The sequence below is a fragment of the Oncorhynchus keta genome, chromosome 4 (assembly GCF_023373465.1).
Source record: "Oncorhynchus keta strain PuntledgeMale-10-30-2019 chromosome 4, Oket_V2, whole genome shotgun sequence".
Lineage (NCBI taxonomy): Eukaryota > Metazoa > Chordata > Actinopteri > Salmoniformes > Salmonidae > Oncorhynchus > Oncorhynchus keta.
The window spans coordinates 24,814,317-24,840,139 of NC_068424.1; the positions used below are offsets into that span (position 1 = coordinate 24,814,317).

A 25,823-nucleotide genomic window follows, 5' to 3' on the forward strand; every position below is an offset into this window, starting at 1 on the left:
GTTAACATTTTATGACAAAAAAAGATTTCGAAATATTTCTAGAGGACACCATGATTCTAGAAGCCTAATTGGCTGACATCTCTGGAATTCAAATGAAATAGTTTCAGGCAATAACACCACACCCATGCATTAATAACGGCGTTATTATACTGTTCTCATACGTATGTCACCGTTAACCCAGCCCTCTTCTGACCGGTGATTTGTCCCGTAGGCGCATGCCCAGTATGCGCTGTGTGTGACCACCAGTTCTCCATCTCCTCCACTATTCGGCCTGTATATGAGCGGATCACGAGAGAGAGCCGCATACGCTAATGTAGCCGACACAGAGGGTCTCATGGAGCTTGTCAAAGCGGCAATGTTTTATTTGTCTTTTCGTTCACAATGCACTTTAGGATTTCAATAAGATGTATGTGTGTTTTGAGATAGTGACTTTTCTTCTCGCCTTCAACTTCTACGATTTGGTTCTTACTCAGGGTAAGTCTCCGCTTCGCTTTTCTTATTTCGCTAAACATTACATACAGTAATTGATATGCCTGTGTCTCTCTAAGTCCATTTTTTTGTGCTTTTGGGGTCTGTACTTGATTCAAAACATGCAAGGTATACAATGATAAAGTTCGCTCAAGTGAGAGCAAATCCTTGTAGGCGACCCAAGTTTTCACTGCGCCAAGTTTTAACTTGTTGATTCACTTCTACAGTACGCGTCCTGCAGTATGAGACCTGTGAGTAGCCAGCAACCGTTTTAGGCTAGACTGTTTTATGAACAGAACAGACCACACTTTGTGTTTTCTAACGGTACTTTGTATTGGGACGTTTAGGTGACATTTTTCTAGTGTTTCGGAGGGAATACAGCAATGACCCCCCCATATAGGTTTCCGTTGTGAACATGATATCCGTAATTTTCCTTCACATTGTGTCACGCTGCTTTCTACCTCTCATTTCTGACACATTGTATCACGCAAATGGGGAGGGTCCCTTTACCGGTGATGGAACTGCTGCCAGCCACAGCTTGTTGTGTAGACTATTATATTCTGGTCATGACATTACATCATTTAATACGTGTTATATTTGTTTCTCTTCGGTGCCTTAGAATAGCCTGTTGATTAGGCTATAATAGATCCTATTAAGGGCACTAGCTAGATATTGTGTGATGTAAAATCTCAACGTTTTACTTATTAGGTAATAACATGGCTGAACATTTGACACCACGTGAATGAAAGTGTAGCCTAAATCAAATCAAATTGTGTATGTCACGTGCTTCGTAAACAACAGGTGTAGACTATCAGTGAAATGCTTAGGCTGCTTACTGGCTCTGTCCAACAATGCATAGAGAAAAATAACATAGAAATATAATTACACGAGGAATAAAACTGCATAGGCTCCACAATGACTAACCATAAATTGCCTATATACACCTGGTACCAATACCGAGTCCTTTGATAACGATAAACTGCTAATCCTTCACACCGGTCAATTAGCAAATACAGTGTTTAGGCTATGTAGGCGAGACTTTTATTAGGGTTAGACAACTGCCCTTGACTTTACTTTCTCATGCTAATGAATTTGGCAAAAGTGATTGTTTGTTGCATTTGTCACACTTACAATTTGTTAACCAGTTGGCGCACCCCGGTTTCAATATAACAACAATGTCTGAAGGCAACATTGTAGGCGTACCTTTCTTATCAATAGTCATTTGGCCACATCATTCATTGGTGCGGGATTCCTCAATCTTTACGGATGGGGTTAGGGTGGCAGCAGCAGCTCTAAATTCGCATCTGCCATATGAGGGCTTTGATGTTGTGAAAAGTGCTGTGTGTCCACATGCGCTCATGATGTGGATTAGTTCGCGTAAATATCGCTCTAATCTGTCACACTGTGCATTGAACATGAAAGACGAGGCATCGTTTAGAACTGCAGTTAGGACCCACATTAGCCAGCTGGCATTATGAACTGAAGAGAATAAATGAACCTACACATGGGCCGTTTTGTGAAAAGTTCTACAATTTGATAGCGTAGTCCTCGCGCCTTGGGAACATCTGGGAAACGAATTTGGCCCCAATCGTGACCACTGCCGCAAGATAAAGGTTTTTTCATTGTCCCACTCCCTCGGTTATTTCGTGTGAAAAATTCCCTAAACGTTTTTCTCCCCACTTAGCTAAAACTACCTCCCCCTTTCCTTTTTAGTTTATTTTCATGTATGGGTTATTCAGGCTAGTCATCCCTGTTTTAAGGGGATGCATCTGCAACCAATTGAACATCTCCTCAACGTAAGGCTGGTTTAGGAACATGAGGCAGAATAGAATGGACGGCAGTCTTTGCATCATCTGAAATGTGTGTCATTTCAAGCATGCATCGTTTTTTTGCATCATGTTGTGCCATGTTTTTACAGACAACAAATGTAGTTATTGTTTTGATTTAAGCAAATTCAAATAATAGGCAATAGTATAATAGGTATCATCATTTTTATGCAATGTTTTAAAAATGTGATTGTGTAGCCTACCAAAGCTATTAACTTGGCACGTGGTTATTGAAATAAATTAAATAATGGTATTTATTTTGATCTGACTCCAATAATTGTTCATTTAGGAGAGTAAAGAGCATGTTTGCAAGAACATTGGTTTACATTAATATCAATGTATATTATGTTTCAGATCTGAGACATAACTGAACAGTTTTCAGGTTATTAGATTAGGCTCTGTAAAGCATATGTACTTATGTTGACACAACATTGAAGTTGTTACATTAAGGGCCACCATAAATGTCAAGATTGTCAAGTTATACCTGAATGTGACTGAGGAACACTACATAGTCATGGTTCCATCTGACATAGGATCAGTACAGGACTCACTTGAAAGTGACACACTATTAAACTCCATATCCATTTGTATTGCAATAAGGCTGGATTTGCATCTCATCAACAAAGGCCTATTATTTTTTATTTTACAAGTAGATTGGATTTTAAAGACCCTCTCACGTTCTTTGCCTAAAAGTGTGGCATTTACCCGAGGGAGGTGAGACCTTTGTTCATTTCAATGGGTCCAGAGCAGGCTGTCTGACGGGCAGGCTCAGAGGGTGGCAGCAACAGAACTGGAACTTATGTAATAGAACAAGACGGGTTCCTCATTTGATCACTCGCCAAAAAAAGACTCAAGCTGATTCCATCCCCACTGCCTCTCCTTCACCCCAAAACACACACACACACACACACACACACACACACACACACACACACACACACACACACACACACACACACACACACACACACACACACACACACACACACACACACACACACACACACACACACACACACACACACACACACACACACACCACTTCCCCCACCTATTTTCCCTCTACCTGGACATATGTAGTTCATTATGTTTGTTCATACTCTTATCCCCCCATCCTTCCACCTCAGATGCATGGTCCCCAGTGTGTGTGTAGTCAGTGGAGGGACAGGCCGGCTCTGTGTCCCTTTTGATTTTCCTAATTGAATATGAAAAGAGGGGCGGGACGAACTCCCTCCATCTGGAGGCTGGAGTACAATCAGGGCCTCAACATCTGTTGCTCCACACAGACTGATGGTGTTCAGGTGCTCCTCCAGGGGTTGGAGGAATGTGCAGTGCCCTGCGTGAGCTGCACACCTGGAGCGCACATGGACCTGCTGGTCACACTGGCTATCTTTACGTATCCACAACCACAGACACATAGGTGTAGCACCTCCATGTGAGGGTAAAATAGTCCAAACGTTAGACACACTATGTATGATTATGTGCTATATATAGATAATGTGGAGTCAGGCATGCACATTTCTTTATAAGAAGTTGTTCCCAAACGATAGGTCAGGAGCACTTACTGTTGGAACTTGGCTGAATTCTTTTGGGTTGTGGTGGGCCTTGTGGCTCAACACATTGATTGTGTTTGTTGAAATCCAGAATCTGGGTGGATGACCCAAAAAAGTTGGTCATCAATCATGGTTAAACATTAAGGGACCACCATCCTATGGCCATGTTTGGATATAAATACTGAAAGGCCTATTGTTTACTTTTTGAAGATTGTAATGTGGCAGCAGCAGTGTAATTGATTTTTGCTTTATTGCTTGTGTGTTGCTATGAGGTTCCTAAATGGGAGTGTACTGGGGTTGATGAATTCAAACTGGACCCTGGTGTCGATCAATCCCGCATCCAATTTTAGCTCTGAGGCTACCCATCACCCGGTCTCTCTATTCCCTCTGGTTGTTTTATGAGTCCCTCAATCCTCACAGATGTCATTTAAAACAGCTGGAGGAAGATATTAGTGATGGCAAGAACTTTGTTTTAGATATCTAGCACTTCATCCATCATCATTTATCTCTTTAGAATATTGTGTGAAGAATTTTTTTGAAGATTCTTCAATGGAGCAGACTTTTATAGATGCAAGACACAATTTATGGCCTTTGATGTTTTCACACCCCGAGTACATTCTCTTCTTTAGCTGGTTTCTTATGGATCTTGCGTGATGGAGGGACACAGATTTTTGTCAAATAATTTGCCAGCCCAGCATGTGTTAAAAACACACTTTCATGTTTTTATTTGATAGTTGTTGGTCGATTTTCCTGTCTAGTTACTCTGGTAAAGACACTTCAATGAGGGAATCAAATAAACTCATTTGAGCACAAGTCAGTTGAATAAATACAAGTTATCTATCAACCATTGATTAAAGAGAGTTTGGTCTCCATGGATGAGGGGTTATGATGACAATATTAATATTCTCTATTCATTCACTTGTTGATTTGAATAATTACTCAGGAATTTGCTTCTCCTGGTCATATAGTCTATTATACACTCATACACTGAACAGAAATATAAACACAACATGTAAAGTGTTGGTCCCATGTTTCATGAGCTGAAATGAAAGATCCAAGACATTTTCCTTACGCACAAAAACCTTATTTATCACACATTTTGTGCACAAATTCATTTACATCCCTGTTAGTGAGCATTTCTCCTTTGCCAAGATAATCCATCCACCTGACAGGTGTGACAAACCAAGAATCTGATCAAACAGCATGATCATTACACCACCTTGTGTTGGGGACAATAAATGGCCACTCCATAATTAGAAATTTTGTCACACAACACAATGCCACAGACATCTCAAGTTTTGAGGGAGCGCGCAATCGGCATGCTAACTGCAAGAATGTCCACCAGAGCTGTTGCAAGAGAATTGAATGTTAATTTCTCCTCCATAAGCCGCCTCCAATGTCATTTTAAAGTATTTGGCAGTACGTCCAACCGGCCTCAAAACCGCAGACCACGTGTATGGCGTTGTGTGGGCAAGCGGTTTGCTGATGTCAACGTTGTGAACAGAGTGCCCCATGGTGACGGTGGGGTTATGGTATTAGCAGGCATAAGCTACAGACAACGAACACAATTGCATTTTATCGATGGCAATTTGTGTGCACATAGATACTGTGGCGAGATCCTGAGGCCCATTGTGAGGCCAAGAGATGCATATCTGCATTCCCAGTCATGTGAAATCCATAGATTATATTTTCATATAGTGCTACATACATTATATTTTCATATGTGCAGACATATATTTTCATGTAGTGCAGACATATATTTTCATGTAGTGCGTACATATACAGTATTTTCATATAGTGCAGACATATTTTCATGTAGGGCATACATATATTTCATATAGTGCATACATATATTTCATATAGTGCAGACATATATTTTCATATAGTGCAGACATATATTTTCATATAATGCAGACATATTTTCATATAGTGCAGACATATTTTCATATAGTGCAGACATATATTTTCATATAATGCAGACATATATTTTCATATAGTGCAGACATATTTTCATATAGTGCAGACATATATTTTCATATAATGCAGACATATTTTCATATAGTGCATACATATATTTCATATAGTGCAGACATATATTTTCATATAGTGCCGACATATATTTTCATATAGTGCAGACATATATTTCATATAGTGCAGACATATGTTTTCATATAGTGCAGACATATATTTCATATAGTGCAGACATATGTTTTCATATAGTGCAGACATATATTTCATATAGTGCAGACATATATTTCATATAGTGCAGACATATGTTTTCATATAGTGCAGACATATGTTTTTATATAGTGCAGACATATATTTCATATAGTGCAGACATATATTTTCATATAGTGCAGACATATTTTCATATAGTTGTCACGCCCTGGTCTAAGTATTTTGTGTTTTTCTTCATGTATTGGGTCAGGCCAGGGTGTGGCATGGAGTTTTTGTATTGTGGTGTGTTTTGTCTTGGGGTTTTGGTGTGTATGTATTTGGGATTGTAGCTAGTGGGGTTATCTAGCAAAGTCTATGGCTGTCTGGAGTGGTTCTCAATCAGAGGCAGGTGCTTATCGTTGTCTCTGATTGGGAACCATATTTAGGCAGCCATATTCTTTGAGTTTGTGGTGGGTGATTGTCCTGAGTGTCTTGATGTCCTTGTTTGATGTTAGTTGACACATGTATAGGCTGTTTTCGGTTTTCGTTTTGTTTTTGTAGTGTTCGTGTTTACGTTTGTTTAAATAAACATGGATCTCAATCGACACGCTGCAGTTTGGTCCGACTCTCATTCACCATTAGAAAACTGTGACAATAGTGCAGACATATATTTCATATAGTGCAGACATATATTTCATATAGTGCAGACATATGTTTCATATAGTGCAGACATATGTTTTCATATAGTGCAGACATATGTTTTCATATAGTGCAGACATATGTTTTCATATAGTGCAGACATATGTTTTCATATAGTGCAGACATATGTTTCATATAGTGCAGACATATATTTTCATATAGTGCAGACATATATTTCATATAGTGCAGACATATATTTTTCATATAGTGCAGACATATGTTTTCATATAGTGCAGACATATATTTCATATAGTGCAGACATATGTTTTCATATAGTGCAGACATGTTTTCATATAGTGCAGACATATATTTCATATAGTGCAGACATACTTTCATATAGTGCAGACATAGACGGAGCATATCAAACATTAGGAACACCTTCCTAATATTTCATATACAGATGTGGTCCAATATATTGGCTGCCTTGCACTTTACAATGGAGTGCAATGGAGCAGAACGTGTGTTTTTCTTCTTCCTCAAAACAGGTTAATGGCTTTTTTACCCTGGTGGTACCTGCAACTTACAACAAGTAGGATAAATTACACTTGCAGAGAATCACTTGCCTCCAACTTAATTCATTAGAATTTTGAATAATTTAGTCCAGGCCATGTTTTGACTTTGAAGTGAAAAATGTAAATTTCAGTTTAGATTATAATGTTTTGGGTCCTACGCATCAAATAAAACAAATACACATGTTAACACCAAAGGTTTTTTAAAATTTCAACTTATTTTTGAATAAATAGTGACTCGTACATGGGTGCCATTATATTTGACTGCATCTGTAGTACAAAGGCCTACACATCTTTTTAGTGAATCAGGACACAGAAAGAGTTTTGGTGCGAGGAAACGTCTGTGTCTCTAGTCTCTCCCACATTTCTTCACAACACACTGATCCCTTAATGCCTCCCTGCTTATGTCAGATCGCAATGTATTAATGCACAGGAAGTCACCTTTGACCCAGAGGCATTAAACTCTCCCCTAGAGGGTTCAGGCTGCCAGAGAGGAATGCGGGAGTAGCCCAAACATCAGACAAGAATCCATGACTATTCACCATTGTGTTTGTGTGTGTTTATAGCCCCGATGGTGAGAAGAGGACATCCTAGGCTGAGTTCTGAAACACAATAGGAGAGAATGATATTAGAAAGTTCATTTTAGTCTGCTATATTATTGACATTTTCGTCTCTGAAATCGAGAGGTTTGATATTGTTTAAGTTGTTTGGAGAGAAAGGACACAGAGCGAAAGACAAAGCAACCTCCACAAGAGCATCCGCACAGGAAGCGGACTGGCAGGAACCGCTTTTTTGGGGGGGTGGGAGGGGGGCGCACATTGATATTCCACACTTCATCAGCGGCTACACGCTTCAGCCAGGGCTAGCGCTGCTATTTTCAGCTTTGTTTGTTATAGCATAAATACCCCTCCATTTTATCCCTACTCTCTCCTTTGAAGATCGCCTTGTGTTTTGTGGCAAAATACGGGAAGCGGCTTTCGTCGGACCGTAGGACGGCAGTGAGCAGAAAATACAGCCGTCCCATGCCGGCCCGCATCAACACACACTAACGGCAGGTAGCCTAGCGGTTAAGAGCATTGTGACAGTAACTGAAAGGTCGCTAGTTTGAATCCCCGAGCCGACTACGTGAAAAATCTGCCGATGTGCCATTGAGCAAGGCTCTTAACCCTAATTGCTCCCGTAGGTGGCCGAGTGTCATCTAAATGAGTAAAATGTCAAATGTATAACTGTTAAAGCCTGAAGCTGCTTTGTCAAATCTCAGAGCCTGTATTTGCAGTGTCTCAGAGTAGGAGTGCTGATCTAGGATCAGGTCCCCGATGCCTCATTCATTGGTATCTAAAAGGCAAAACTGACCTAGATCAGCACTCCTACTCAGAAACACTTTGTGAATACGGGCCCAGATATCCAGTAAGCTAAGCAGAGAAAACAGCTGAATGAAGCAGCTGAACCAACCAAGGCCTCGGCCAGCCCACTAGGTAAAGACAGACACAACACAACACTGGCCTGTCTCTGTCTGCTGCTGGTGCCAAGACTGCAGGATCAAACCGATCTGTGGTGTGGACAGAGGGATTTACTCCAACCACACAGGGCCAGATAGCTACTGAACTCACCCACGCAGTTACTACAGAGGCTTGGGTGAGCACCCGAGCCACAGACATGTAGCACAGAGTTTGGCAAACACTGTTTCAGATGTTGACACCTTAAGACAAGAATTTCAATTCGATTGTTATTGTCATGGAGTTATGGAAGACAGTTTGCTGAACTCTAGCTACAGCCTGGGCGAGGTTAGTTAATGTAGCTGTAGCCAGTCATAATGGCTTAAAGATGGCCGTCCCACATTGCGTGTCTGTCAGCGTTTTAGTTGACATATTTTACATTTCAGACAAATATGGTGCAATAGTTTTAAAAATGACTCAGCGGTTTGTAGCTTTCTCAGAGCTGATACTGAGCTATTCAAGTGGCGTTTTTTCCCCAGCTCTGAGCTATTGTAGTGGCATTTTTTCCCCAGCTCTGAGCTATTGTAGTGGCGTTTTTTCCCCAGCTCTGAGCTATTGTAGTGGCGTTTTTTCCCCAGCTCTGAGCTATTGTAGTGGCGTTTTTCCCCAGCTCTGAGCTATTGTAGTGGCGTTTTCCCCAGCTCTGAGCTATTGTAGTGGCGTTTTTTCCCCAGCTCTGAGCTATTGTAGTGGCGTTTTTTCCCCAGCTCTGAGCTATTGTAGTGGCGTTTTTTCCCCAGCTCTGAGCTATTGTAGTGGCGTTTTTTCCCCAGCTCTGAGCTATTGTAGTGGCGTTTTTTCCCCAGCTCTGAGCTATTGTAGTGGCGTTTTTTCCCCAGCTCTGAGCTATTGTAGTGGCGTTTTTTCCCCAGCTCTGAGCTATTGTAGTGGCGTTTTCAGCCCAACTCGTTTTTCCCCAGCTATTGTAGTGGCGTTTTTCCCCAGCTCTGAGCTATTGTAGTGGCGTTTTTCCCCAGCTCTGAGCTATTGTAGTGGCGTTTTTCCCCAGCTCTGAGCTATTGTAGTGGCATTTTTCCCCAGCTCTGAGCTATTGTAGTGGCGTTTTTTCCCCAGCTCTGAGCTATTGTAGTGGCGTTTTTCCCCAGCTCTGAGCTATTGTAGTGGCGTTTTTCCCCAGCTCTGAGCTATTGTAGTGGCGTTTTTTCCCCAGCTCTGAGCTATTGTAGTGGCGTTTTTTCCCCAGCTCTGAGCTATTGTAGTGGCGTTTTTCCCCCAGCTCTGAGCTATTGTAGTGGCGTTTTTCCCCTCCTTACCCTCTCCTCCGTCCTCTCTTCTCTTCGCTTCCTTCCATGCCTTTGTTATTAGCCGCCAGTCTGTGCATTGTATAGTTGGGAAGTCAGACTGCATCTGCTGTGAGTGCTAAGTCCTGTGATCTTTCAGGCCAGTCATATGGTACATGTCCCTTTGTATATGCGTAGCAGGGCAGGAAATGGGATGGGTACGTCTTGGCAGATGTCTCCGTCCCGCCAATGAAAGCGGCACGTCTGACGTGATTGATTCCCGCTCTCGAGTCGTGAGGAGAAGTAAGGGGCATCACACTGGGAGAAGAAGAGGGTGCTTTTGAGGTGGGCAGTGTGTCCCCCTCATGAATGTGCGTGCACACACTGACAGATGGGGTTGTAGGAGAGACGGCACACACTTCTCTCACTGTATTTCTCTCTCTCTCTCTCTCTCTCTCTCTCTCTCACACACACACACACACACACACACACACACACACACACACACACACACACACACACACACACACACACACACACACACACACACACACACACACACACACACACACACACACACACACACACACACACTGCCTGCCTGGCCAGAAAGTATGTTTTCTCTTGAGTGCCGGTGGAAGGGTTCACTCAGTCTTCAGGCCTTCACAGCAAACACGACCACCTAGCCCCCCTAAACCAGCCACAACATAGAGTGATGTGTCTGTCACCCATCCACCCCAGATGACCAACCCTTAAAAGCCCTTTTAGTAGTCACCACCTCCATTGTGTTTGTGTAACCCCTCGGTGAGGGACCATGTGTGTTCTCTCTGTCCCCCTGACAGTATGGATGGATTACCCACCACACCAGGCCCCATTCCGACTCATCCGTTATCTCCTGGAGTTGAAGATAGCTGTGTGTGTTGTGACTTCCCTCACACTGTGCTCTCCTCTCCCCCATACAGTGCAGTCCATTCTCTCAGAGCTGACTACATACTTACCCAACAGGCTGTTCTGGCTGAGGAAACGCTCTGACACCAATACAGGCACTGGAAAGTGTTGGGAAAACATGCTCTACTCTACTCTACTATGCTCTGCTCTACTGTCCTGTTCGGTCCTGTCTTGTCCTGTCCTGTTACTGTACATTATATACTGTGTGTCCTCGTGGTGTCTGTCTGTCTCTCTGTCAGTCTGTCTCTAGGCCTACTATGCTCATTAGCAGCTCCTGGGGCCTCTGACTCCCAGCTCTGTGTATTGCTGATGAGCTCTCCCCACTCCGCACAGCCAGAGCCTGTCATTGTCTATTAAAGGGCTCGCAGCGGGGCTCGACGTGCCTCACTGGCCAATTCATTCCTCCTCCTCCTCCTCCGACCTCCATATATTGTACAACCTCATCGCACCATGCCACCATCCACTGCTGGCCCATTCATCCCAATAGAAACATAAAGATAACAATGTCAACAACAAAAAAAGATAAAACACAACAATTACTAGTGTTGTTGCCATGGCTTTATCAACTGTCTGCCCTTGGCAACGGGTAATTTGTTTGGCCTCTCTCCGGGGCGAGGAGCACAAAGAGGGGCAGGCGAACAGCCGTGTGGACACAGACGGGTGAGGAGGGCTGGAGGCCGAATGGTCCACTGGCCGCGCCAATTGTGTCATTAAAATGGCAGCTCGTTAAGAGAGGGGAGCGCGGACTTGCGGTCACCACAATGCAGGCTGCTACAGGGCTACTTGGGTTGGGTCGGCTGAAGCTCGGCTCCCTCCCCCTGATGAGTGCTCCTAGGCTTGCTAGCGGTTGGCGACTAACGCTAACTCACTTTAATGAAGGATGACTGAGGCTGACGTGTTCCACACACGCCCAGCCCTGTCCAGCCCAACCTGCCTCCCTCCTCTCTCCTACATAGCTAGCTGGAATCTCCTCCCTCCTCTCTCCTCCTACATAGCTAGCTGGAATCTCCTCCCTCCTCTCTCCTCCTACATAGCTAGCTGAAATCTCATCCCTCCTCTCTCCTCCTACATAGCTAGCTGGAATCTCCTCCCTCCTCTCTCCTCCTACATAGCTAGCTGGAATCTCCTCCCTCCTCTCTCCTCCTACATAGCTAGCTGGAATCTCCTCCCTCCTCTCTCCTCCTACATAGCTAGCTGGAATCTCCTCCCTCCTCTCTCCTCCTACATAGCTAGCTGGAATCTCCTCCCTCCTCTCTCCTCCTACATAGCTAGCTGGAATCTCCTCCCTCCTCTCTCCTCCTACATAGCTAGCTGGAATCTCCTCCCTTCTTTCTTCTCCATTCTCCCCTGCCCAGAAAGGTTTGCCATGTTAACGCTTTACTCTTCTAGCAATTGGCCTATATGTGTAGGGCTACATTTCTTACAGAAGATATATCAAATGCAATCGAAAGGGAACAGTTTGGAGATTATGGGGAAATGATTAGACCAAAGTTGAGGACATAACAGTTCACCTGACACAAGACTGAAACCAAATCTTACACTGTTAATTTTATGTGCATTTTACATTCACTTTACTTTTCGCTGAATTTGTTGAGAACAAAATCTCAAAATACACTGGATACATTCAGTAACATGATAACAGTATTCCTGGAAAATGTGGGGTAGGTTCAACATAAGGCAAATAAAATGACAAGGGTTTGAGTGAGAGGACTAACTTGAGTCTCCAAGTGGTCACACACCTCTCCAAAGTGTGCTCAGTTCTCAAGTCATTTCAATGCACTCATTTGAAAGGTTGTCCTATTACCAACATGACTAGCTAAGTTATAAAATACAATGTTACAGTAATAGGCTTTCACAGGGCCAGTCAGAGAAACAGATGGTCATTTTGATGAGCATAGAAAGGAGTCATGAGTGCATTCAGGTGCGGGTTCCGCAGTGAATTCTCTTCACAATAAACAAACATAGGCTCATTCTGTTCAGAACAACCCAGGGTATGACGCCATGTCATATTGTAACTGTACATCAAACATAGTGATCATAAATGTTGACACTGTATATGACGTGAGCTTTATGATATGGGTGTTTGGCTGGCTTGTATGACATTAAAGCAGTATTTATTATAATCCTCAACGTCTCATCTATCAAAATACAATTTTCAAAATACAATCTTAATTTACAACAGTTCCCTTACTCGGACAACAAAACATTAGCAAAAGTGGCCCAATTAGCGAGAGGGATGGGGGCAACTTCTTGTCACACGTGGTTCTCAAGTTTAGAATGTCTGTCAGTCAAAATCCACACAGAGCTGTGGAGGAGTGAGTGAGTTCTTGCGTCATGTATAGGATGTCACTGTACAGCCTCTGCGTTCCAATTTAGGCGCTTATCAGTGCCCAAATCTGCAATTTTCAACTCGTATTCGGGTAAGAGTGTATTAATGACACCCCCACCCCCATGTCCTGTTGTCTATGGTGGAGTGGCATGTCTCTGGCTATGTGTCAGTTGAGGCAAAGAGAGTAACAGAACAGTCACTACCGGTGATACTGTACTCCTCCACTGTCTCTCCTCTCCTCTACTGGACAGAGAGTCACAGACACACAGAGCCAGGATGCCGAGGCCTGCTCTTCCTCACTACGACACTGCATCGGTGATGGCATGAATGGAATCTAGAGGCTGTTGTGGCGCCTCCCTCTGGGTGGAAGCCACGGGGCCACGGGGTTCCACGGCCCCATATTGTAAACTGTCCCTACTCCCTCCCTCCCTCTGTCTGGTTCTCATTCCCGTTTGATCAGTTTTGCCGAGGCTGTCAAGTGCCGACCCTTTTAAGTTTTTGGCCTTAATTTCTGCCAGAGTTAAATTTTTCTCTCTGTCTCTCGCTCTGTCGCTGTCTCTGACTCCCTCACTTCAAATATCTAAACAACAAATGCTGCCTCTTCACGTAACTCACGCAAGAGATGAGAGCCGGGCCAACGTGTTCCTTCCCTTCGTTGCAAACAACTTTGCTGTGTGAAGTAGTTTGGGGAGCAGGGCATGAGGAGTCCAGAGGGGCTGGTCTGTTGGGCGGCTGGTGGGTTGAGTTAGCGTGGGAGGGGGGCATTAAAAGGGTTGGGGTGGGAGTGTGTACTGAGAGAGAGAGGTTGTGGGGGGGGGCTTGAAGAGGGGAATTCCTTTCATGTGGCTTGTGGGTGGGATTATTACTATTCCTCTGAAAACAGGGACACAGTAGCAGGGCTAGCTCAAAGTGCTAGCACATGTTACTGGGTTTCAAGAAAAGGAGAGAGAGATGGAGAGAGGTTGAGAGAGAGGGAGATAAAGAGTCAGAGAAAGAGAGAGTGAGTCAGCACCCGGAGACGCCTAGCTCTCTGACTCACTAAAAGGGTCCTTGTGGTTGTGAGTGGCTGGAGAGAGGGCCGAGACCCTTTCCAAGTCCCTGCCTACCTCTAATGACAGACCATCTCTGTCCAAGACAACTGCATCGCCAATCCACTTTACTGCACTCACTCACGCTCTGCAGCTCTATATATAGGTCACATTACACGTTGACATGTCTTTTCTGTTAAGAGAAAAGGTGAGTCAGTTCCTGCTACATAGTTAACCAACATGATTCAGGCCGGGGCAAGGTTTGTTTGTGGTGTCACTGGTGTTGTTTGCCGCTATTCTGTTAGCTCCCCTCGTATGACCCATGTCTTCCTCTCTGGTGTGTTAGTCACGCTGCTTCTCTCTGTTTACTCCCAGGCCTTTATAGCCTCCTCATGAATGTGGTGTCATTAGAAGCCAATGGAAACCATCGTAGCAATCTGACAACAGCTTTTGTTTAGCGTGGGCTGTCAGACAGGAAGGCTCTCTCACCTCAGAACAACAACAATGTGACAGGTGAAATTGTAGCGGTGCGCAGAGAGAATGCTAAGGGGTTTCACACTGATGCACATAGACACACACACACACAAACTCTCTCTTTCTCACACACACACACACAGACACACACACACACACACACACACACACACACACACACACACACACACACACACACACACACACACACACACACACACAGACACACGCACACACACACACACACACACACACACACACACACACACACACACACACACACACACACACACACACACACACACACACACACACACACACACACACACACACACACACACACACACACACACACACACGTACTTTAAAGGCTACTACTGGGGGTCAAGCCAGAGAGATCTGTGTCTCATTACAAAGACAACTAGGATGGTTCTGGTTTCCATCAGACCGAACCCAGAGCAGGACCCTACCCAGACCAGACCCACTCGGATACATCACAGACGGTCAACGATGCAGCACTTAGACCCTAAAACACTTTCATCCCCACCGCTGCTGTTTGTTGCTCCTCCTTTAGCGTGTCACCGATACCAGATCGACATTAAGAAGGCAAGAGTAAGGAAAAGAAAACAGAATCAAGTTGATGAAAGGATTGAGCCTGGATCAGACATAAATGGAAGGGGAGGAAGAGAGGAGGAGACAAAGACCATGTCTGGGCCGAGATGAAAGACAAAAAGCTGGAGAGAGAGAATTCTGATAATTATGACATTTCCTCAAGGAGCATAAACAGATTATAATATGTTTCTGTAAGAGACCTTTTCCCCTTGTTGTGATTATTATTCGGAAGGCTAGAAGTCTGGCTTGAGCATGTGTGTGAGCTTCCTCTATCCAGTCTTCTCTCTCTCCACCCGCTCTTCTCTCTCTCTCCACCTTCTCTCTCTCTCTCTCTCTCCATCCCCTCTATTTCTCTCTCCATCCCCTCTTCTCTATTTCTCTGGGTCCCATTAAGCCCGATGTTCTGTCTGCTATATGTCCTCAGGTCATGGAATTGAGGTTATTCACTTTCATTTAAGACTACAAACGTCTCTTCTGACAGTTTTATTCCATTTACCAGAAGAAAACGTTCATTGACCTATCATGTAAACTTTTTTTTTGTATTTTTTTGTATGGAACTGAATATTGTGTATGTTTCCAGTCTTGAGCATCTTAAGATGTCCTGACAAAAATGATGCGGTAAAATGCATTGTATCATGCTTCATTGTTAGGCCATTGATGTGTTTGCGTTGGTTACGTTGGGGCAGAAGGTCTTGGTTAAGCAGAGACCAACGCTTTCTCAAGAATACACACTTGTTGCTCTGAAAGGGTAGATAATAAGAGCTTACTCCAGATCTGTTTAGTCTGCAGACATTGTTGACCAGGCGCACAAAGGATGAAATAGGTGTATTGAGACAAACACATAAGCTCAGCTGTAATACCCTTTATCAATCAATCGCTCCAGCCCCAAAGCAGAACTGTGTTTTTAAGCCACTGTGAATCCGTTATATTTCTGGGTGGATTTCAAGGTGCCGCCCGCCTGGAGAGTCTCTCCGGGTTTGCCAGGGCTTAAGACAAAACAAGCTGGGGAGTGAGTGAGTGCTACTGTATCAAAGCAAAGACTTTCTCTGCAAAGACTAACTCCTCCGTGTCTGTCTGTTTCTCCTCCACAGATTCGTCCTGCTGCCACCATGCTGCGGAACTCACACCATGTAGGGAAGCATGCGATCAGGTAAGGGAGGCCACAGACTGAACACACACACACAGTTTAAAGGAGAGCACAAGAGTGAGAGAACTTTAGCCCCAGCACAATGGTCTCCGTATTATTTGAAGCTCATAAATAATGACTATTTGATGAAGAGCACTGAAATGTATTTTTTTCTCTGTCCTTTGAAGTGTAGCGATGAGCGCTAGAATAACAATTCTGCCTGTCTCCCATTTGAGTTAGGAGCAGGTGAGGGGTCTATCTTCTTTTGTTCCTCTTATGCCCTCTCTCGCTCTCTATCTCTCTCTCTCTCGCTCTCGCTCTCGCGCTCTTCAGATGTAAGATCTTAATTTGATCACTCTATTGTTTCCGAGAATGTTCCTGCACAGCAGGAAATGCAAACTTTAGAAAACGTTGAAAAACTCAAATACACTACAAGTTTGCATTCCCTCTTTGAAATGTTAGATTTGATTTGCCCGAACAAAAAAGGTATCGATCCCTACAAAAATGTCCATGAATTATAATCCACATAATAATTCACATTTCCCGTTGCTGCAGGATTATTTTCCTGCTGTAGCAAACTATCTCAAATTAAGATCCTACATCTGTATCTCTGCATCTTATTCTTATTTATTGTAGTGAAGGAATCTGCCAAAGCAGTGCACAATTTCATGGATCCTTGCCTTCTGTGTCTCACTAAGACATGAAAGAGACATCTGAAAGGCTTTTTATTTTTTATGGAACCGAAAAGGGCAGACCCCTAGCCCATTTCAGTAGGCTATTACTGGTGGCATACCACCAGCACCACTCTCCCCCTCCCCTTGAGAGAGACTCATTGATGCTGTAGTGTTGAACCACGCTCAGCAAGGTCGCCCTGTCCCCAGCACTGCACCTGCCACTGAGGGGGGAGATCCAAATTATAGAGGGGGGAGAGAAAGTAAGAGAGTGACAGACAGAGAGAGAAAGAAGGGGGAGAGGGCAGAGATATAATGTCCGTCTTGTTCGCGTCCCTGCAAGCGGCTGTGTTTCTGCAGAGAAAGTGTTTTTTTCAGGGGTGTGCCACAGGGCTCTGTGTAAACAGTGATCCATTTCTTCTTAGGGGATGACTACCTCTTTGATGAGGGGAGGCCTTCAGTCTCTGAAAGGACAAGGTCATTCCTCTTTGGATGTTTCAGTCTGGCACCCCACATTTATTTATCTTTCAAAGTTGGACTGAGAAAGAGAGAGAAGTTTTATATACTGAACAAAAATATAATATAAATATAAATGCAACAATTTCAAACTTTTTACTGAGTTACAGTTTATATAAGGAAATCAGTCAATTGAAATAAATTCATTAGGCTCTAATCTATGGATTTCAAATGACTGGGAATACAGATATGTATTTTTCCATGTGTTTGATGCCATTCCATTTACGCCGTTTCAGCCATTATTATGAGCCATTCTCCCCTCAGCCGCTTCCTGTGCTCAGCAAACCACTCACCTACACGACGCCACTTGGTCTGCGGTTGTGAGGCCGGTTGGACACTGCCAAATTCTCTAAAACGATGTTGGAGGCGGCTTATGGTAGAGAAATTAACATGATATTTTCTGGCAACAGCTCTCGTGGACATTCCTGCAGTCACCATGCCAATTGTACGCTTCCTCAAAACTTGAGACATCTGTGGCATTGTGTTGTGTGACAAAACTGCACAATTTAGTGTGGCCTTTTATTATCCCCAGCACAAGGCGCCATTGTGTAATGATCATGCTGTTTAATCAGCTTCTTGATATGCCACACCTGTCAGGTGGATGGATTATTTTGGCAATGGAAAAATGCTCACTAACAGGGATGTAAACAAATTTGTGCACAAAATTTGAGCGAACGTTTTTTCGTGCATATCGAACATTTCTGGGTTCTTTTATTTCAGCTCATGAAACATGGCACCAACACTTTACATGTTGTGTTTATATTTTTGTTCAGTGTAAAAAAGGTGCTATCTATGTAGAACCTAAAAGTGTTCTTCGCCTGTCTACATAGGAGAACCCCTTGAATAACCTTTTTTGATTCCAGGTAGAACCCCTTTGAGTTCCATTTAGAACCCTGTCCACAGAGGGTCCCACATGGAGCCCAAAAGAGTTCTACCTGGATCCAAAAAGGGTTCTACCTTGAGCCAAAAATGCTTCTCCTATGGGGACAGACGAATAACCTGTTTGGAACCCTTTTTTCTAAGAGTGTAGGTTGTACGTTTCCATGGCCCAAATTAACCACGTCTTTGTAGTGTTCTGCAGATTTATTTTATTAACGGCCAAGAACTCACCGCTCGACAGCTGCTTTCGAAGGTACAGATCTTGGGAATGTTCCAACTGTAAGAAGATTACCGTCCGTCAGTCCCCAGCGTATACCTCAATGTATTTCACCTCACAAATAAAGAATGTGTTATTAGTTTCAGGAGATTCATTCCATGTGCACTTGATGTTCTGGATAGAATGAGTAATGAGGATAAACAGTGAGAATGCATGAACAGAAAGCAGAACAAGCCAACTTTATCACCCTGGTTAGAATAAAACAATAGCAGACACACGGTGGTGTAGATGTCAGTATCATAGACGAGTCAAAAGGAAGATGCCGTTCAACAGTTGGGGGCTGAACTCCGCTTTAGTGTAGAAATACTCTACTACTACTACTACAACATATTACTCAGATATTAAACAATAACTTCTCACGCTGAATCCAACTGTGGTCTTTTTTTTAAACAACGAAGGAGTGAAGGAGACCAACCAAAAACAACATCAACTCCCAACTCCCATCATGTGTTTAGTCTTTTAGATTTGCTCTGACTAAGTGGCTATGAATCTTCCAAAGTTCATTTCATGACTGTGCACTAAGCCAGAGAGTGTTGGCAGGCGCAGGATTCTCCCAGACCGTGTGGGAGTCAACCAACAGCTCCTCACCCTGCGTTGATAAGGCCACAGTTGGCAGCTGTCATTGGCCCTGCCATGTTTGTTTTATGTCGCAGGGTCACACGACCTAGAGAGCCACGCCTGAGTGTGAATAGAGTTAAGATGAACTCTTCTGTCATTTGGGGACGATTTCTACTTTTCTCAGGCAAACGTTAGTCTTGTTAATTGAGTGGTAAGTGTAAGCATACCAAATGGCTGTTGTTGTTACGATACTGTTGTTACATGAGAATTTCATTATACAAAACTTGTTTACATAGATTAGAGGTGTCGGGGGGGGGGGGGTAGATCAGATTTAATATTGCAGATAGATTGTGATTTCCAGAAATGTAATTGTCCGCATCATTTCCAATCCCCCTTATACTTTTTGTGAATATATATATATATATATATATATATATATATATATATATATATATATATATATATATATTCCTTTATTATTTTCCCCTAACCCTACCACCCCTCCTCTAATTGTAGTAAACTAATGGTCAACAACACTTAGGCTTCTACTTCCAGCTTATATAAACTATATACATTTTACGGACATGGTATATTCTACATGAATGATCTTTTGTTTGTTTTCAGTCCCATCCTTCAGCTTCAACTCCTCCCATCTATCTCTGAAGACCATCCAGTTCTGATTTCTATTTGTCATATATTTTTCAACTGTGCTGTGATGTTTCACAGAAGTTCTGAACCTTTCTTTTCTCATAGATTCTACACATTGTCAATTAAAGATAAATATTTAAGAGTATTATTATATTATTGATCGATTGACAATACATTTTTTAATCACCCAGCAGTGCTATCTGCAGGGTTAGCTCCAGGTAAATGTTGCAATTCTTCATCCATTCCTGAACCTGCTACATATGGACAGTACCAAAACAAATCATCTAATGATTTTGTCTCTTCGCAGCAAAATCTGCAGAGCTATCCCCCATATTTATAACATTGTAGTGGTTGCAAGAATGTTGTATAATTTCAATTGAAAAACTCTACGTTATGAATCCAGCGTTGTTTTGTGTATCAGTTCATAAACCATGTGCCTTGGAATCGTAAATCACTGAAAATCTCTTCCCAACTATTTAGCTACCTATATTGCAAATGTATGGATATTGTTCTTGGTGAAAACATGTTTTGAATTCATTATAACACGCTGGTTTTCTGTTTCCAGCTCGCCACCATAAAAAGCGAATCTCGTTTGAAGCACCTACTACAGCGATTACCAAGCTACTGCCCAGAGTCTATGGTAAGTGCCGATTTCTGGTCTACAAATAGTCTTCGGTCAAATGCGTCTGTAATAAAGTTGGCTATGAAATCTTTCATTATGACAGAGGAAATGTATCGGTGGCCGTGGTAAAGCTTATACGCATTAATCACAAGTCTATTGCACCGGGTTTGGCTACAAGTATAAGACACTCCTCACCCACCAACGTAATTACAAATCCTAATGTTTTTGATCTGCTCCAAACAGACAATTAGGAACCAGTCTGTCATTAGCTAGAGGTAAATACTTTATCTTATTTGCACACATGTCTTGCACTCATTTGCTAAAATGGATTAGATGTTTGGATTTTGGAAACGATTTCACCGGCATGTTACCTCTGTGAGGTGTAATAGAAGATGTACTAAAATTCGCCCCATGTCGTCCTTCATGTTCTGAAACTTCCTTGGGTTTCCCTTCATCACAAATCATGTTTATACTTCATGTAAATATATAATGTCTCTCCGTCGGCCTCGCAAATTATAGTGATGCCTCCTGACAAGCGGCTCCTCTCTTCGCGAGCCAGCTGACTGACACGAGTGAGTGTTTACAATGATGTACGGAGTTGAAGTTGTTTAGGGCTGTAGAGAGAGAGTGTGCTCTCTGAGCAGTGCTCCTTCTCCATGCGTTGTGCTCTCTGTCCTGAGGAGCCTGGGATGTTTGTGTTTATTACTGTGTGTTATTAATCCCACACAGTATGTCACCACAAAGCTCTTATGAGTTTATGTGTCTCTGTTGTTTTTTTCCCACTGCATTCATATATGTTTTAATTCAAAATAAAATGTTCTCTGGCTCTGTTGTTTCACCAGAGCCAGGAGTTCTCTGAGGTCATTTTTTCTAGGGCTGAAAAAAATGTTGGGACAGGATGTCTAGAAATGCACAGACATCCTTACTTTTACAAACCCCTGACAGAGGTCTTCCGTGTGGTTCATTCAGCCTCACTTATGTTCAACACAAGGCCCCTTCATTTTGAATTTGTCCCAACTAAAGAGAAACCACCGTACGTCAAGACAACCTGTCCTTCTGTTATGAACAGGGCATTTTCATGGCATTTTCTTCTCCTGTTCTCTTGCTTGTTCTGGCGTTGGTCCTCTGTTTATAATGCTATGACCTTTCTTCTGTATTTCACAGAATGAGCTTTGGATTTGCATCAACTCCACACTACCTGGTAAGATCTGCAGGCAACGTTTCAAAGGGATACATTGCTGTTACAGACAAATCTACCTGTCAGAACATAACATAATGCCTACCAGATGCAAAAACATTGTTGATCCTTATGCACACACACACACACACACACACACACACACACACACACACACACACACACACACACACACACACACACACACACACACACACACACACACACACACACACACACACACACACACACACACACACACACACACACACACACACACACACTCGCACCATGTGCACACACACACACTCACAGTGTTGCTTAGCTCAACACTGTGTACCCATTGAGCCCACACTAAAAGTCCATATAAGTCCACAGTTTAAAGTCAGACTCAGTAAGTCTCATTTACGTAGTTTGTGTTCATGAAATATCAAACTGTCGGGGTGACAGTTTTACTTGTTTGTAAACAAACCTAGGCAAGACGTCATAACGTGCTCTACCTAAGATTTCTCAAGCGGCCGCTGGGCCAGCTGCCCTTTGATCAGTATCAGACAGCTGGTGTTCTCATTTGCTTGTAGCCTACAACTGGCACTTTAAGTTACTCTACCGTATTATAAAAATGAGTCGGCTATGGACGTTATAGTAATATATCGTTATTCTAATTAACACACAATGATATACTTCACCACAACGGTAGGCTATATAGCGCCGCCGTTATCTGCTTGATCTCTTGCTTTTGCAGTGCAAACACCCTCAGAAACTATAGGATTATTATAAAATAAATCGACCAAGAGGAAAACAACCAACCAGCTAGCAACTCCAGAAAAGTGTGCGGGTAAGTGCATTAACGTTTACTTGGCTGTAGGCTAATCACCCACCAGTAGGTTATGCACATTACAAGAAATGCGTGTGTGGATGTATCTATTATCTAGCCAGCTAAATTAGCTAGCTTGCTAATTAGCTTCACTAACCAGTAGACAGAGCTGGCTTTTTTTAGTTTTTGGCACTGTCCACGGTGTCCAGCATACTGGTCATGCTGAGGAGTCTAAAATATGATCCAATTAGCTCATGCATATGAGATGTTGTACCCACTGTGACTATTAAACCTTCCCTAACCAGAAACCGTGGATGGATGGCGGCATTCGCGATAAACTGAAAGCACGATCCTCCGCATTTAACCATGGATAGAGGTCTGGGAATATGTCTGAATATAAACAGTGTAGCTATTCCCTCCAAGGCAATCAAACAAGCAAAATGGCAGTACAGAGACGAGGTGGAGTCGCAATTCAACAGCTCAGACATGAGGCTAATGTGGCAGGGTCTACAGGAAATCACGGACTGCAAAAATAAATCCAGTTATGTCACGGACACCGACGTCACGCTTCCAGACAAACTAAACACCTTCTTTGCCCGCTTTGAGGATAAATCAGGGCCACCATCGCGGCCAGCTAACAAGGACTGTGCCCCCCTCTCCTCCATGGCTGACGTGAGTAAAGCATTTAAACGTATTAACCCTCGCAAGGCTGCTGGCCCAAGACGGCATCCCTAGCCAGGTCCTCAAAGCATGCACAGACCAGCTGGCTGTTGTGTTTACGGACATATTCAATCGCTCGCTATCCCAGTCTGTTGTTCCCACATGCTTCAAGATGGCTACCATTGTTCCTGTACCCAAGAAGGCAAAGCCAACTGAATTAAATGACTACCACCCCGTAGCACTCATTTCTGTCATCATGAAATGCTTTGAGAAACTAGTCAATGATCGTATCACCTCCACCTTACCAGCCACCCTAGACCCACTTCAGTTTGCAACAGGTCCACAGATGATGTAATCGCCATCACACTGCCCTATCCCATCTGGACAAAAGGAATACCTTTGTCAGAATGCTGTTCATTGACTACAGCTCAGCATTCAACACCATAGTACCCTCCAAGCTGATCATCAAGCTGGAGGATCTGGGTCTCAACCCCGCCCTGTGCAATTGGGCCCTGGACTTTCTGACGGACTGTCCCCAGGTGGTGAAGGTAGGAGATAACATCTCCACTTCACTGACCCTCAACACTGGGGCCCCACAAGGGTGCGTGCTCAGCCCCCTCCTGTACTCCCTGTTCACCCATGATTGCGTGGCCATGCAAGCTTCCAACTCAATCATCAAGTTTGCAGACGACACAACAGTAGTGGGCTTGATTACCAACAACGATGAGACAGCCTACAGGGAGGAGGTGAGGGCACTCGGCGTGTAGTGTCAGGAAAACATCCTCTCACTCCACGTCAACAAAACAAAGGAGATGATTGGGGACATGAGGAAACAGCAGAGGAAGCACCCCCCCTATCTACATCGAAGGGACAGCAGTGGAGAAGGTGGAAAGATTCAAGTTCCTCGGTGTACACATCACAGACAAACTGAGGAGGCTGAAGAGATTTGTTTTGTCACCCAAAACCCTGACACACTTTTACAGATGCAAGATCGAGAGCATCCTGTCGGACTGTATCGCAGCCTGGTATGGCAACTGCACCGCCCTCAACCGCAAGGCTCTCCAGAGGGTGGTGTGGTCTGCACAACTCATCACGGGGGGCAAACTACCTGCCTCCATGACACCTACAGCACCCGATGTCACAGAAAGGCCAAAAAGATCATCAAGGACATCAACCACCCGAGCCACTGCCTGTTCACACCGCTACCATCCAGAAGGCGAGGTCAGTACAGGTGCATCAAAGCTGGGACCGAGAGACTGAAAAACATCTTCTGTCTCAAGTGCTAAACAGCAATCACTAACTCAGAGAGGCTGCTCCCTACATTGATACTCAATCATTGGCCACTTTAATAAATGGATCACTAGTCACTTTATACAATGCACTCTAAACAATGTCACTTAAATAATGTTTACATATCTTACATTACTCATATCACATGTAAATACTGTATTTTATACCATCTATTGCACCTAGCCTATGCTACTCAGCCATCGCTCATCCATATACTTACGTGTACATATTCTCATTCACCTCTTGAGATTTCTGTGTGTTTGATAATTGTTGAGGAATTGTTCGATTACTTGTTAGATATTACTGCACTGTCGGAGCTAGAAGCACAAGCATTCCGCTACACTCGCATTAACATCTGCTAACCATGTGTATGTGACAAACATTTGATTTGAACTAGCTAGTGGTAAACTAAGAAAATATTCCCAATCCATTGCTGAATGAAAATTTTCCCACAAATACACCATTCCATTCAGAAGCTCAAGCTAGGAACATTAAATGAACGTTGTAACGACAGACCCGCCGGTGTTTTCACATCTGCGACCCTGCACATCATCAGCTGTTGCACAGACAGGCAGCCGCACAGACGGACTAACAGACAGGAGACAATATTACCTTTACGACACGCATTTGTCAGCTAAATTACACTTTTATTCTGTATCATTTAACTCTCATTTATAACGAGAGCGATATACAGTAGATAGGACAATTTATATGTATTGTTGATATGTTGCTGTAGTCGTGGATGGATCAGAGGAACAGATAGAATATTCTATATGCATCATAATTACCTGGAGAAATCTGACCAGCAATTTGTAAACAAAACTTCTGTACATTTCATTTATAAAAACTTAATTTGAATCACTTTTAGGTGACACAAATGGCCAAATAAGCTTTCATCTATTCATTTCAAGATATATTAAAACTGGAAAAAATATATATTTTATTTGGGTCATACTGAGTCTGGCTTTAATATGCTGCCCATTAAAAAGTATGAATAATTTGCAAACCCCCACTAGAGGATAAAATGAACCGATATTTTTATTGTGATATTGCTACACCCAGCAAGATTTGTGGGTAATGGTGGCCATTTTTGTTTGTCTACAGGAGCGTCCAGGAAGTCCGATGGTTGGGTTGGCCTTGGCTGCTGTGAGCTGGCCATCTCGGCAGAGTGCCGCAGAGAGTGCAAGCAGGTGAGAGAGGAAGTTAGTTTGGCCAGTTATGGCCTCATCCATATGGTCTCACCTA

General features: G+C 43.3%; 1 protein-coding gene across 1 annotated transcript in view; it reads left to right on the forward strand.

The window, feature by feature from the left end:
* Positions 1-247: 247 nt before the first annotated feature.
* LOC118371746 (reversion-inducing cysteine-rich protein with Kazal motifs) overlaps positions 248-25,823 on the forward strand; it is a 56,940-nt gene continuing 31,364 nt past the window's right edge. Inside the window, exons 1-5 of the mRNA XM_035757317.2 lie at positions 248-474; positions 16,432-16,490; positions 20,581-20,655; positions 21,802-21,838; positions 25,683-25,768. Of these exons, the coding sequence (XP_035613210.1) occupies positions 405-474; positions 16,432-16,490; positions 20,581-20,655; positions 21,802-21,838; positions 25,683-25,768 (327 nt within the window). The 5' untranslated portion in view covers positions 248-404. The remainder of the gene's footprint in view (positions 475-16,431; positions 16,491-20,580; positions 20,656-21,801; positions 21,839-25,682; positions 25,769-25,823) is intronic.